This window comes from Natator depressus, chromosome 8 (genome assembly GCF_965152275.1).
Source record: "Natator depressus isolate rNatDep1 chromosome 8, rNatDep2.hap1, whole genome shotgun sequence".
NCBI classification, from domain to species: domain Eukaryota; kingdom Metazoa; phylum Chordata; order Testudines; family Cheloniidae; genus Natator; species Natator depressus.
Window position 1 is genome coordinate 53,363,926 of NC_134241.1, and position 15,619 is coordinate 53,379,544.

At 48.4% G+C, this 15,619-nt stretch overlaps 1 protein-coding gene across 1 annotated transcript; it reads right to left on the reverse strand.

Annotated features, from left to right (window-relative positions):
- Positions 1-6,433: 6,433 nt before the first annotated feature.
- GLUL (glutamate-ammonia ligase) lies at positions 6,434-14,587 on the reverse strand. Its single transcript, XM_074961081.1, has 7 exons — positions 14,429-14,587; positions 12,111-12,301; positions 10,569-10,730; positions 9,468-9,614; positions 8,836-8,963; positions 8,407-8,606; positions 6,434-6,964 (listed from the first exon to the last, which is right to left on the reverse strand). The coding sequence occupies exons 1-7, from the start codon at positions 14,554-14,556 to the stop codon at positions 6,646-6,648; spliced, it is 1,275 nt and encodes a 424-aa protein (XP_074817182.1). The 5' UTR covers positions 14,557-14,587; the 3' UTR covers positions 6,434-6,645.
- Between the last annotated feature and the right edge of the window lie 1,032 nt (positions 14,588-15,619).

Sequence of the window (15,619 nt, forward strand, 5' to 3'; positions counted from 1 at the left end):
ATCTACTATGTAGTATAAATAACAGCTGATTGGAAGATTCCGCTGGGGCCCTCAGCCAAGATGGATACTCCTTTTGTCTCCAGCAACACGACTCTAGGACTGTGCAAGTGGGGGAGGTTTGCTGAAGGGGAGCAAAGCAGGGGGAAATGAAAACAGACTTGAAGAGTGAGAAATAAAACCCAGAGCAAGGCAGAGAAATAAAAAGTGAAGCAAGTGGGACACCCAATCACCCACCTTCTCCACTGAAACTCTGCTGTTGCAGTACAGGATTCACTTTGGAGCCACTGCCCTTCTCACAGAGCCCAAAGGCTATGGAAGACCCAATCTGCTGTTCCCTGGGGTAACCTAAGCACATTAACAATCACTCAGGTGGAGCAACCCCTCTGCTCTGCTTTAATGGGCTGCTTTGTAGAGCCTGGTCCCCAGGCAGAGTGACAGGGCCTGGCTTACTTCACTCATAGTTAGCTACTTCTAATTTGTTCCAGTAACTTTCCAGGTACCGCAGTTAGGATGACTGGTCTATAATTCCCCGGGTCCTTTGTGTTCCCCTTTTTAAAGATAGGTACAAAGTTTGACCTCCTCTAGTCCTCTGGGACTTCACCCATCCTCCATGAGTTCTCAAAGATAATCACTAATGGTTCCAATAGTTACTTAAATACCCTATCAAAGCACACGTTTAACCTCACGGAAGCTGCATTCAGGAAGAAAGGCACAGTAGTGAGTACAGAGGCTGATGTTGTATGGTATAAAGGCTGATTTACAGAGAGATCCATGAAGACCAAACAGCTCTACTGTATCATGAAAAAGGAATCGACGTCGAGACATTTGGTACGCTTCAGGGCACTGTGAAAATTTAACAGGAAAAATACAGAAGAAACTTGCAATACAAGTTCATAATAAATAAGGGGGTTGCATGGAAAAATCCATTCCCAGGCACCTCCACACAAAAAATAATTGGGCTGGCATGACTGTTTATTAAAAGAACCTAGGAGGGTGATAACAGTTAAATCATCTTCCCTTGCACAGACAAACCTTTGAAGAGACTAGTGGATAATCTTATTTTGATTGCATCAGAAAAGAATCAGAAAGAGTTTGGCACATTATAAAGTTTAACACTTGTCTCAATGCTTCTTTGCCTGGTAATTAGATTTGAGAAGGCTTTGGTTCACAAAAAAGGATGCAATTGACAAGTGCATCCAAAAGATGGTGATCTCATTCTGACTGCCTTCAGTCTGCACGTTTCGTATTTTCCTGGCTTTATAGAAGCAAGGTTTGAATTGTCTGTCAATTATATTTCTATTTTTATGAAGAATGTACTTTTGCATCATTGTTTATTAACGTTGCCTTAAAATGTGAACATGAAACCAATTCATTTTTTTTAATAGCTTAGTGCACGAGTCAAAACATTTGATTTAAAAAAATAGCAAGTTCATCTTCTGAGGATTTCAGGTGAAGAATCTTTACTTTTTAACAGTTCCAATCTCAAAAAAACAAGCTCTTTGCACTCTAACTAATTAAGAGGTAATGCCCAGATAATAAGAAGAGACTCAAAAGTGAAGATTTATAGAAGAGGTTTTCTGAAAAGAAAGCATTTTCTCTCCCAGTCAGTGAAGAAGTCTCTTAATATAGGCTTGTGGGTTTTTTAATTAAAAAAGTAGATAAATTAGATTTTAAAACTGTGGAGATCAGTTTTATAGTGTAACGATGACGGTGATCAAATTTCAGCCCAGTATGTATTTGATATGTTAAACATGAGTAGATTTAATTCTTTTATCATCAGAGAACAAAGCAGTGCTGTTATAAATTACAAGCACCAGGTTTTAATTAGTACGTCAGATAACTTGAGAAGCAATGGACTTGAGGAGCCAGTGCCATTGTTTTATCCGTGCCAGTCACTCAAAGGCATTTGATCATGTCATTTACAAGCACCTACTAAGGCCCTTCATGTAACCCTTTATTTGTACATATTAAAAAGGCCCCATGTCCTCCACTGCCGTTTGGGGGGGGAAATGGGTTGCATTTAGCCCTAGCATAAAACACAGATGCCCCTCCCCCGCAGCCTTTGGCACTCAGCACACTTCATGGGCTAACCTAGGATCACATGGCCTCTTTTGTGCTGGGGGAACCACAGCAGGCAAGTAAAAACTCCATTACAAATGTCTGCCTGCCTGGGAGATAGATCTGGGGGCTCGTACAGGAAATAATAGGCGCAGCCTGCAAAAAAAAAAAAAAAAAAAAAGCATGACTATGAAAGGCCTAATCCTCTGCTCTGTTACCCTTGGCTATTCAAAACACACAGGCTTGGGCAAACCTCTCTAGTCTGGCATCTTCTCCCCACTAAGGGAGATAGAAGGGGATTACTACTAGTCTAACTAGAGGAAATCCACTCAAATATCTCAGGCACATTTGGGAATGTCCAGTGGAGAGTAGTTCTGCTATCGACAGCCACAAATTCAGGGGCTTTTTCTCCTATTTTCCTCACTCCCACATGTAACAAAGGTGAGCACGTTGCCCCCACTTGCTACAAGAACCAGGGAAAGAATTGGGAGAGAGAGGGACTCAAGCTGAGCCTCAAATGGGTGATTGTTAAAGATAACAGTGCACACAGGAGTTTTGGGGTGGCTTTTTGTCTGCAAATTCAGGGTGCTCTGGGAGTGCTTACTCTGGGAAGGATGTTATTTGGCTGCTAGCTTTCCTGGGGGACAGGACGAGTCCTCATGGAAGATTTGGGGGGAATGTTCAGCCATGGGCTATTTTAAGGATAAGAGGTGATGGGAAAGACTGCATAAGAAATAAAAGTGGGATGTCAATATGGAGAAGAAGAAAATCTTGGCACTCTACATCTGTGCCACAATGGGCAGTGAGCTTGTCAGATCTCAAGCTTACCCAGGGTGAGGCCGGATCAGTGCTGGAGGGGAGATGTCCAATGAAATCCCAGGCTCTGCAAGACAGTGATGGGGGCAGGTGGGGGTGGGGAGAATGCTTGGCAGTGCTAAGCCAACAGCCAAGATGGAGGGAGGAAGCACATAAAGAACAGTGGTGGTGCTCCCGGTCACAGGGGTAAGGCTGAGATCATCACCACGCATGGTTGGTCATAGGACACCTGTGACATGTCTGACGAGAGCAGGAACATTACCTCAAATTTGAATTTGGTCAAGAGTGTTAATCACTTTCTGCCACCTTAAAGCCCCTCTGCACAATTCATTCTTCACTTGTGTTGCTGGCATGTTCCCCCCCAGAAGTAGCTGCATGTTAAAAACAGGGGAGGGGAGTGATCCATAGCATATCACACTATCCCAAAGCACTGTGATCTATGGATAGACAAAGCATCATATGCAGGAGAGGATTCAGACTGGCCTTTAATAACAACATGAACTTCTGTAGCATAGTTAACAGAGGACAGATCTGGTTTATGATTTAAGCCACAGGCCACTCATTAAGTAAGCAGCCTCCCCATGTTACCCACACAGAAAAGGAGGGAGAGATATTAAACTACCTTGTCCAAGGTCATACAGCAAGCGTATTGCACAGCTGGGACTAGAACTCACATTTCTGGCTCCCATTCCCTTAGCCTAGCTGCCAGCCCACACTTCCCCTCCAAGGAGTGCCACCTAGACTTTAATCTTTAAGTTGTGCACCCACAGCAAGGCCGCTGCCATGAAGGGTGGTTTTGTTTGTGGGAAGCCGCTGGGTTGTTTTAGGAAAGCAGGCGAGTTGGTGTTTAAGCAGAAATCCCCTCCGCTCCGAGGAGTTACATTTTTCACCTTTATCAGAGCATTCAGGCTGGGATTCCCACAGGAGCTGGGTCAGTGTTGGATTCCCAAATCCCCTTGAGATTTGCTTGGTTTGGGGCACATAACTCCCCTCTGCACCTGTGAGAAGCCCAGCCTTGCACAAAGTTCCATGTCCACAGAGGAGGGCCTCACAAACCTCCAGCACACCAGAAAAAACCTTATGTGAGCTGTACTCTTCTCTCCTCAGCCAACCAAGGTTCCTTGGGGCTTGTAGTGGCCAAGCTTCCCCCTTCCCAGCGTTGCCAGCATGATCAGGCCTAGTATGCCTCAGAGGCTAGAGCGACAGCCCATCTGAATCATGCATGCATGCCTTCTAGGAATAGGGTTGGGGGTTTTTTGATGGCTGGGGTTATGAAAGTCCTTACTGCCATCCCGGCTGTATAGGGCAAACACTTATTTTCCCATCCACTCTCATCTATTGAGGGACCTGGGTAGTCAGACCCGGATAGCCGGCTCTTATATTACCAGACGTCACTTTTAGGAACCGGGTGGCATCAAGACTACCACAGAAACCTGGGTACAGACTTGCCCCATGCATGGAGCACCAGGGTTTCTCCAGTAACATTATGTGAATTCTGTGAGGGCATCTCCTACCAGAGGCTACCTGGCACAACTAGGAAAGGGGATGCTGCATGGAGTCTTCCAGGAGGGGGAAGCTAGAGTCACTTTCAGTACATGGACTCTATGGTTTTAGGAAGTGAGGCCCATCTCAAGTAGCATGGGAAGTTAAGAATGATAAATATTTGTCTAGAAAGATTACATGTGAGATGCACAAAAGTGCTTGCCTGTGGCTTCCACTGAAGTCAACAGTAAAATGCCCAAGATGGAAACGGAGGAAGACTAACATGGAGCATTTTTGAAAATCCCACCCTAGGAGTCTGGCTGTTAAAGAATTCATCGCACATTTCCCAATTCTATCACAGTGACCCTGATCCCAAGTGAAACAGGCAGGATTTGCAGGTAGTCAGCACCAATTGGCCTTCTGTTTGGAAAACTTTGAGGCAAGGCATTGCTACTAGCCCCAGGTTCCTGCATTAACCTCTTTGAGGAGAAGGGGGTTTGATTTGTTGGATTCTTTCAGGGGCAGACAATTAGAGGAAAACTAATGTGAACAATAACAGGTCACAGCCCCATTTCAGGTACACAGATGCAGACATAATGAGCTGAATTTGGCCAAACAGCTTTGTAAAAATGTGTTCTTACATAATTGAATGGCTTCAGATTTTGGGGGGCTTTTTAAAATGAAAATCCCATATTTGAGTTCCCCAGCTCATCTGGGGTGGGATAGCACCCCTACTTGGATTGTCCTGGAGTCTCCAGGAATTAAAGTTAATTTTTAATTAAAGATTATGTCATGTAATGAAACACACATCTGACCAAAATTGGCAATCCTAATCCCAGGAGTTCCTCCAGGCCAGCTATGGCGTTTTGCCCAGAGAAAAAGCATGTGTCCAGGATTCCCCATCTCATCCCAGGAGAGAGAAGAAATCCAGGCTGAAATCCCTCCCGATAGTTAAAAGCCCATGACGTGACATTTCAGAGGAATAAAACCACAGAGAAGAAGTCAGAATTAAGGTTTTTTGTTATTATAAAAGAAACTATTCATAAGTCCAAATGCAACGGCATATATTGGCACCATCCAAAATCCCGGAACATTTGAACCCACTAGGCATTCCCCTGAGAGAACTTAGGGGCAGCCTGGGGGCAGCGAGGGAACAGAGCCCCCTCATTAGAGTAGTCCTGGCTAGGTGGCAGGCAGTTTGTGTGCCAGGACATACCAACAGTTAACACTAATGGTCTCCGTAAACTGTACAACTTTAGAAACCCTAAAACATTATTAAAATCTAAAACTTGTTTCTTTTTATCAAAAGCTCTGCTTTAGTGATATGCTAATCCCACTGGAAAATAAAACACCCATGACCCCATTGCTAACACAATTAAGTTGACCAGCCAACTCATAATTTAGAACATCCTCCTTGTGTTTCAGTTACCGCTAGCTTCCAAGTGCTGAAACGATGTCCTGCCAGGAATGGCAAAGCCACACTTCAAAGTATTTAAAAAAAAAAAAGTCAACTCCCCCGTCCTGGACACCCCGCCCCCCATTCTACCCTCTGCTCTAGCCCATGCTGGAGTTCCACCTCCAACAGTACCTTCAGGAACCCTGCCTGCTCTAGCTGGCTGAGTTATTGGAACGTCATTTTTTTTTAAAAAAAATTTATATATATAGTTTGTTTTTACATTTAAATATAAAAAAATACTACTTCACTCTGTTATACACAGGAGATAGAGTGGCTTCCAATGACAGAGCAGGGAGGAATTTTGTTACCAGCTCCCACATTTAGCTGTGACAGTAGGATGCAAGAAGACGCCCAAAAGTCTTATCAAAGCCAGAGAAAGGAAATTTCCCACCACATGTAAGTGTGCAAAGGGGTGAGAATCTATCATAGCTGCTTTACTCCTTTCTCCCCCCAATAACCCTAATCCGAGGACAATTGGTCTATGGAGAGCTTAGTTATGTATGTTATCATGGGAGTTACTCTTGGGCAAAACCCATTACAGCCTCTTGTCCATCCACCTTCCTTCAGCCTATCACCCTGTGTCCATGGAAGCCACTGGGTCCTGTCAGACATACAGATGAATTAGACAAAACAGTGGTTAAAATTCTTCTCTAAAGCACACTCCTCCTCTCAAGCATCAACAATAAAGAGACGTCGACAAGAACTAAATGCTCCCTCCCCCCAACACAACATGCGTTACTGGGACACAAAGAAAGTGGTAACTTGTGCCCTCAGAATTACATCTAGAAGGGACGTTTGGGGGGGTAGGTGGTGTCTGTCAGGGGGCAGTTCACTTAGTTCTTGTACTCAAAGGGCTCATCCCCGGTTTCGCTGAGAAGACACGTACGGATTAGTGCCTCTGTCACAGCATAAGGGTCGCAGTTGGCAGAGGGCCGGCGGTCCTCGAAGTAGCCTCTCTTCTCTTGGCCCACGTTTCTGGGGATACGGATACTGGCCCCACGGTTGGCCACGCCAGCAGAGAATTCGTGGATGCTGGATGTCTCATGGAAGCCAGTCAGGCGCCTGGCGTTGTCCAGCCCCCCTTTTGGGTCGTAAGCACGGATGTGGTACTGGTGCCGCTTGCTGAGCTTCTCAATGGCCTCTTCTATATGCCTGGAGACAGGTGGGAGGTTGTGAGCCTTTGGCAAGAACATGGCCTGTGCTGCTCTTTGCTTGGCCATGGATAACGTTAGCCAAGTGGGAGAGTTCCTGCCTTCTCCCACGACCCACCCAAAAAAAAAAAAACCACAAAAAACACAAACCCATGTTTCAGTCCCTTATCTGCAAGCATTCCCATTCACACTAGTACCAGCCATGGGCCCCTTCCTCTCATTGCTAGTGAGCTACAGTGGATTCAGGTTCCTAAAGTATCACTTGGTTCAAATCTTACTTCCCTACAGCCAGTTCCCCTGCATGTGGAGTTGGGTTTTTCCTCCCTCCTTGCCTATTCTGGCCAGTGAGGCTCTCAGAATTTTTTTTTTTTTGGGGGGGGGGGGGGGGTTGAGAGGAGATCCCAAAGGCAGGCAAGACTCTCACCGACTGAAGTCAAAGAACATTACAGCTTGTGGGGTGCCAGTTAGAACCAATAATTTGGCTGAGTTGCATTTCCATTAAATATGCCTGGTACAGCTTCCTTTATTCTTGGGAAGACAGGTTATGCTTTGACACGTTTTATTATTTCAGGAGCTTATGAATTCTGCAGGTGTAGTGATAATCTGAATGCACCAATTGAAGTTACGGGAGAGGAGTGGGCAGAGAAATGCCCAAATTGATCCTTAACAGAATTCCATTGTACTTGAAGAGTACAATCTGGTCCCTGAAAGTCCCAGACTCTCAAGTACAGTGGAATCTGTAAGCCAGTGGTCTAAGAATAGTCCAATCAGAATCTACTTTCAATATTCGGCCTTGTTTACAGTGAGGCAGAAATTCTCCCTCCTTTGGTCTAGCACCAGAAATGCCTACTATAGACTGAATACAGGCCTTTTTACAGAGGTGAGTAATCCAGTGCTAGACAGTGGTAAGAATGGCTGCCCCTTGTTTATTAGCACTTCCACCAACACTAGCAATGGTGGAACTGTACCAGTGTTAGACCACTACTGGGGGGAATTTCCTCAAATCTTCAGTGCAGACAACCTGTGTGCAACAGCTACAGTGGGAAGGGAGTTCAGTACCTGTAAAAATCTATAATCTCTGGGGTATTCAAGCCAAAAATCTCTTGCATGGAGCAAGACATGTTGCTATTCCTCTGGAAGCCAACTAGTGCCTAAAGTGCAGTCTCAGCTCTGTACAAATCTTGCTGCTGTTGGTAAAGCCCACTTTCCCTCGATGAACTTGCCAGACGGAGCATAGAATATCAGGGTTGGAAGGGACCTCAGGAGGTCATCTAGTCCAACCCTCTTGCTCAAAGCAGGACCAATCCCCAATTTTTGCCCCCAATCCCTAAATGGCCCCCTCGAGGATTGAACTCACAACCCTGGGTTTAACAGGTCAATGCTCAAACCACTGAGCTATCCCTCCCCCCTAAATGCAACTAGCCCAGCTGCAGAGAAACTTACTTGAGGCCTCCTTCCTCCCTCATGGACTTGGTGCTGAAGTTGGTGTGGCAACCAGCTCCATTCCAATTCCCAGAGATGGGTTTGGGATCGAAGGACACGATTACCCCAAAGTCTTCACACACCCGATGTAGGATGAAGCGTGCAATCCAGAGGTGATCCCCCATCTCAATCCCTTCACATGGGCCCACCTGGAATTCCCACTAGAGAGCAGAGGAAAAAAAGCCACAGAAACCATTGGCTCAGTTTGGTGAGGAACCATTTGCTGCAAGGTGCCATTCATCCCCTCTGCATCCTCCTGCACACTCAACATTTGCAAAGCCCCAGGGTACATACTGACTGTAGCAGCAGGGTTTAGCATCATGAGCTTCTGCATTGCATTGTTGGCTGGTGCCAGCTGACTGCAATGGCTGGTAAAACCAAAAGAGTTACCTGTGCGGGCATCACTTCTGCATTTGTTCCTCCAATTTTAACACCAGCATAGAGACACGCACGATAATGCGCTTCCACAATGTCTCTGCCATAGGCTTTGTCTGCTCCTACGCCGCAGTAATATGGACCTATAGTGGCAGAGAGCACAAGAAAGGTGAACATAGCTTGTGATTGAGTTCACTGAAGACTATTTGAAGAGCACAGAGTAGTTAGGAAAGGGATTGTCAGAAGGCACAGGTCGCAAGAAAGTCTCTATACCGCTTTTGTTTGGGGTAGCGGAAGAACAAAATACCTTCAGAGTGTGACTCCATTCAGAGTCAGTGGGTTTTGGGCTCCTGCTTCTGAAAATGAATGAATTGCAGTCTAATGGAATTAACACTGGATATGAATCTGGTCTATATGTCATAGGATTACCATACAGTCTCTAAAAAAAATTACTTTTGTTGTTTAGTTTTGGTCATTGTCAGCATAGCTTTTGGTGATCCAGTTTTAGCAACTCCTTGAATCTTTCGTCTCACTTTAAACATTTCCACTTAATCCCATTCATTAATGATCTATAACATTATGATTTGGGGTTAAGTATGCATGAGAGCTCTCATTCCTAGTTCAGACATTAGCTCTTGAAAGCTTACCCTGGGGCCCAGGGAAGCCATTGGAAGGCCAGCCAAATGGATGTCCATCTGTCCCAAGAAGAGTGTATTCCTGCTCCATCCCAAACCAGGGGATCTGGTTAGACACCATATCCATAATCCGTTTACAGGTGTGCCTTAGGTTTGTCTCTAGAATGAGAGAGAAGCACAAAGCTTATTAGCTCACCAATGTTCTCGCCACTGGGCATCCCACTGGTTTAAAAAAAAAAAAAAAAAAGTCCGGTGAGCTGCTCTGGTGGAACAGCCCAGATTCTTATCCCACTATGGAAACTATGACTTGCCAATGTATTCCGGACAAAGCTGCTACCATACAGGCTGTCTGGGGGAAATCATTTCCCCACCCATACGTCTAGGGAAGCCCAGAAATTCAGACCCAAAGAGACTGCTCTGTCCCCACCATCATTAGCCAATGTAAGATCTAAGTGGTAGGTAGGACCGCTGGCCTTAAATAGTGGGTGCTCCTATTGGTTGTTGGTGCCATCTTATGGACTTCCTTGTACGGTTCCAAAATGTTCTTAGTCTCCTGAACTATATGCTGGCAATCATGTGCCCAGAAGCTACTCATCCATGACCAGGCCTGCATCTCACACGTCAGAGGTTTTTGTTCCCTCAGGTTCACATTATCCCCTCCAATCAGTGATACCACTCAATTCACTTCTTTCCCCACTCCCTTCCATGCTGCCCCATGAAATGATTTCCCAGTCCCCAGATCTCTCCCAGCATTGGAGTTCCTCTTGAAGAGTCCTTCAGTATTTCCAAGCACTGACCCATGTCATACTCCCATCTACGTGTTGCCAGTGACAAGAGGGGCTAGACCAGAACAGATAAACATCTAAGCTAGTTTCTCCCTTGGTGTTGCCTACTGCATCTTGTTTTCTTTATATCTAAGCTCTTCATAGCAGGATTATTTGTATGTCTTGTACAGTGTTAATGCCTTAATGGTGCTTGGTAAAGTCTTCCATTAACTACTTTTTTTTTTTTTTACAGTTAGCCCTCCACTCTCCTCTACTCCAAGAGGCAGCAGAGCTTCTCACCCCTCCCAGAACTATTGCAGCCACTCTTGGGGGAGGCACTGCACCATACCTGCTGACTTGCGGTTGTATTTTAAGACCTCACAAAGAACCAGCTTGTTGGGGTCCTTGCGGAAAGGGTCCCGGAACATGGCAGCAGGGAGAAGGTACATGTCACTGTTTGAACCCTCAGACTGGAAGGTGCTCGAGCCGTCAAAGTTCCACTCGGGCAGATCTAGAGCAGGAGAAAAAAAAAATTCACCCCTTTATGTTAGCAGCTTTCCAAAACCGAGAGGAGTTCACCAGCAGATTCAGCACAACCATTGTGCAAAAAAGATTGCTCGTTAAAGGACACTGGCGCACACACACTGTACTTTTTGCTGATTTTGCTCCCACTGAAAGATGGGTGAGGAAGTTGCTCTTTGCTACCCTGTGGAAAAACAAAAAGCTGGGACATCAGCAAAGTCCAATTCAGCTAACTGCACTGCAGACGTCCTTGACGAACACTTCCTATCTTGTACCCAACACGCTATGGTAAGATGAAGACCCAGATGGGTTTCCCTAGCCAAAACAAAGGAAGTCAGGGAGATGCTATAAGTCAAAAGGAATGAGAAAGAGGGAATCCGGTGTCCTTAGTTGTCTCCAGAGTCCTGAACGGCCCTGAAACATGCTCCTCCACATTGATGCAACTGCACAGAGCTGGTGAAGGGAACCTTGGGAGAATGCACAAGGCCTAGAGCTGCCTGAAGGGGGAACATCAATTGGATAGTCCAGTGTTTGTGGGGAGAGAACATCCCTTTCACACTACCTATGCCCCTCCAGTTGAGCATGGCTTAGGCCCCACCATTGAATACTGCTTTTGCAGGGTGACCACATTTAATTCCTTCACAGCTGCTTCAACTCTGCCCCCATTGTTATCCTCTTCCATGTGCTGTGGGTGCCAAACAAGCTGTGCCAGCCACTTCCTCGGTGGGCGGGGAGATGGTTCTGATTGCTCATGCGCAGTGCTTTGGTTTTATAACTGTCCTGGCCAGTGCCATGGCAACAAGTGAAGAAATCCAAATGCTATTATGTCAGTTGGGGCTGTTTGTTCTGAGACACACAAGCTCTTAATTACACTGGATAGATTATCTCCCCAGGGCCAGAAGAGATTTACAGGTAAAGAGCCAGCAGGCTGGTAATACCCTGCAGACAGACACCCCTTTTTAGCAGATGGGGACACGTCACCGATTCCCAGCTCTACTTACACCTCTGCCCCACAAGGAAAGGAGTGGTCTCCCGGATCGCCTTCCGCATCAGGAGATTATGAAGTGCATCTTGCTCAGCCTGTCCCCTTTCCCAAACACACGCTGGAGTGAGATGGGAGCTATGCACTCGATACAAAGAACTCGAGGGGTGGAATGCACTGACTGTCTCTGGTCCAGATTTCCCCCACGTGGGAGAGGCACCCTAACTCAAAAAGGAGCTTTGCCTTCCAACTGCACAGCAGTTTTTTGCAGCTCTGTGGTCAGATGCTCGACCCCAAGCCAAGCCCAATATTGCTGCAAACCCACTGGGTGCAACTGCTTGTAGTCCCAGCATTCGCTTTGTGTCAATCACACACCTGCCCTCTTACCTTCAATGCTCTTGGGCTCTTGGTCCAGTGTCCGGGTTTTACAGCGCAGGTGCTCCCCAGTCCCATCAATCCAGATGTACATAGCTTGCACCTTTTCACCTTGAGGCAGCTTCATGTACATCTGCTTTATAGCTTTGCTCAGGTGGGAACTTGCGGAGGTGGCCATGGCTGCAGGGTGCGTTACTGGGGTCCTGCCAGAAGGGGAGGGAAAAGCCAACCATGAATATTTCTGTGCTCCAAGTGGGTTCTCACACCCTTGTACAAGAAAATGACCACCTGGGAGATCTTCACAGCTCAGCAACAGGAGAGAGATGTGTGTACTGAGTGTCCCCTAGACACTTATGCTAGAATATCCCAGACAGCGTCATAGCTGATTACACCAGTTGTGAATCCGAATACAGTAGATTACACTACAGGAAACAGACAGTGGATCAATACAGCAGTTCAACAACATGGTTTGGGACTAGCTACAATAATCATTTGGCTTCAAAGATTTCCTGTGATCTCAGGATATCCAAGAACTCATCTACTGAGGGGTTGCGTCCTGCCCTGGCAGCTGATGGACTTGTTCTTTTCCCTCTCTAGCTCTATGAGCATGAAAAGATCAGCAGCCCCTCAGAAGGGCTCCTTCACTCCACCGTGAACTCTGCACTCACAAAATGCAATTTCAGAACATACATTTTCCATCACTGCACAGAGGTTTTGCCCACTTTAGCTTAGACAGGGCCTTCTGAGGTCCTTCCCATTCCAGTAAGGACCATTTGCCAGAGACAGCCCATTTCCAGACCATGTGATCTGAAGATATACAATACTGTTATCTAAGGAAGATGAGGGGCCCCCTAACTACAGCCCAAGGCAAAGTAAGTAACCTTTGAACAGCAGAGACTCAAGAGGCCCCTCAGCCATGGAGCATCTGGAGGCAGGGAGAGCTGTAGCAGATTCAGAGGATGCAAGCTGAGGTCACTGGGGATCTTTTACAGCCCCCTGGCTCTGCATATTTGGGGAAAGCCCCTGACTCTAAGAAGCTTTGGCTGAAGACACTGTACTCCCTTGTCCCATATGAGGAATGCAGATTTGCCTCTGTCACACCAGCAGCTGTGCTGGGGGTCATGGAGCCCTGCTGGCCCTCGCCAACGCTATTCCAGCCTTCCCAGCAGGCCACCAAGTCGAGCCCTCTCTGGTACTCTCAGAAGCAGCCACCCCTCTGACTGGCACAGACAAGATTTTGTTCAGCCCCTTCCCTGCCTTTATTTATTTCTTGGCAATAAAAGCAGCACTGCTTTGACTCCAGCCTGGAAACAGCTAGGGTCTCAGAACCAGCCTGCCTCTCCCCTACAGCTGGCCAGAAGGCAAACCACCGCCCCAAGATACAAACCTCTCTGGATTCTCCCTCCCCACCCCCCCCCGCTCGCTGTCACTTCATTTACTGGCCATTTGATTGCACGCCTGTACCGTGGCAGTCCAGGTTTGGCCCTGTAAAAGCTTCCAACTGAAGGACCCACTGCTGCCCCCCACGGCTTCTCTTTATGGTCAGCAAGAAATTTGGTCTATGGCTTTTTCCTCTCTTCACGCAAATCCCTCCTCTCCAGTTCTCCTTCTTTCGGAGCCTGCACTCCCAGTTTTTTTAAGGAAACTGCTAAGGAGCCTTGTGCAGAGCAACTGCGAGGAGATCTTCTGCCCCAGGAAGCTCGGAGCAAAGAGAAGCCTCTTAGAAGATCTAGAACGACCTAGTTTCCCCTTCCCAGAGCTAAATCGGAGCTGCCCCCTGGAGTGGCTGCTTCTGGGGCATAAAGCAGCTAAACACAGCAGCCTGGAAAGGGGAGCTATGCCGGTGTACCTGCCCCAGACACCAGCAGGAATACAGGTACCACACACCCAGCCGTCCCTTTGTCGTCAGGGCAGGAATCTCCCTGCTCGAGGAATCGGAGACTGACTGGAAGCAAGACAATGAAATAGGGACAGACACTTGAGAGGCATTTCAGAAAATGAAACACAAGATCCATCCTTTTAATACAGCATTGCAGACCCGAGCCCCGTGGGGGACCCAGCCCTGCGGGATGTCTCTGCCGCTGTAGGAGCAGCCTGCCAGACGCAGGGTGCCCGGGTTTAAGAGGAGCGGGGCCATCCTCTAAGGGAAAGCAGCAAACCCCCACATTAAGCAAAGCGTCCTCCTAGCCCACCCCACTGCCTGCGAACAGCGCCAAAGCAGCCCGGAGCACCCCCCAGGCGCGGGGCGACAGCGCATTCCCAGTCCACCTCCCCCGCAGACCCAACCCATGGGAGAGCGCGGGCCGAGATCCACCCCCCGCCCGGGTTACCTTGCCGACCGAGCAGGGGGCGGCGATGCGGAGGAGAGGCCGGCTGGGTGGACGGATGGGCGAGCGCTCACTTCCCCCGAGGCGCTCCCATGCTCGGCTCTGGCGGCGCCGGCTCCCTGCCGGCCCATTTATCGGCTGCCCGTGCCGGCCCCCGGGCTGTCCGATTGGCTTCCTCCAGACGTGAGCACGACACGATCAGCTGATGGGCGGCCCCTGGATCCCAGCCATTGGGCCGGCGAAGACAGGGCGAAGGGGGCGGGAGGGAGAGAGGCGAGGCGGGCCGGGCCGGGCCGGGCCGGCGGAGAGGAAAACAAGAGCGAGCTCCTGCTGGGCCGGGGGCTCCGCCTTCTCCAGCGGGGAGAGGAAAACAAGCTCAGGGCAGCAGCGGGCGGAGAATGAGCCGCCTGCTCCTGCAGCCGCACACTGGCTCCTTTGTGCAAGCCTTGGCCCCTCTGCCGGAGCCTGCTCCCCCGGCGGCGCCTGCTGGAGCCCCGCGGGGCGATCCCGGGAGCGGTGTGGGCTGGGCCTCCCTGTGCCCCGTCTCAAAACGAAGGAGGCACCCCAGAGTCAGCGGCCCTGGGCCTCTGCTGGCGCTGCCGCCCAAGGAAGGTGCGGCTCGGGATTTGCATTGTAATTGTGGTAACAATAAAACTCTGTTTAGGGTGAAGTTCCCCGCCCCCCCCCGCCGCTTCTCCCACTGGATTCCCAGCATTGCAAATCTCCGGTTGTCTGTTTACACACCCTGTGCCGCTCTTTTCTGGCAAGCAAGAACTCTCCCCAGTCACTTGGTGCCCCTGGGGAGGGAAAGGCCACGCCGGGTTTAGAAAGCAGGGGGAGGGGGTTATTTTTTCCCTCTGACGGTTCTTGGAAAGTGGGGACAGGATCAACTCTCCCTTCTTTCCAAAGCGTTTACGTTAACAGCTGCCCTTTCTTTATATAACTGCATGCACAAAAACAAGCCCTGCTCGCTAAACAGGGCAGAGAGGGGAAAGCTGCCGAACTAGGGCACCCATAGTTGGCAGGGGCGGGGGGTGCCAGCTGAGTACCCAGCTTTCCCCCCGGCTATACAAAAACAACGGAGCTTTGAGCACATTTAATTTAATTTCATATCCTGGCTAGGCAGGGAGGAGGGGAAATGGAGTCAGCAGCGACCAGGAATTCAGGGAGGATGACATCCTAGGACTCGGGATG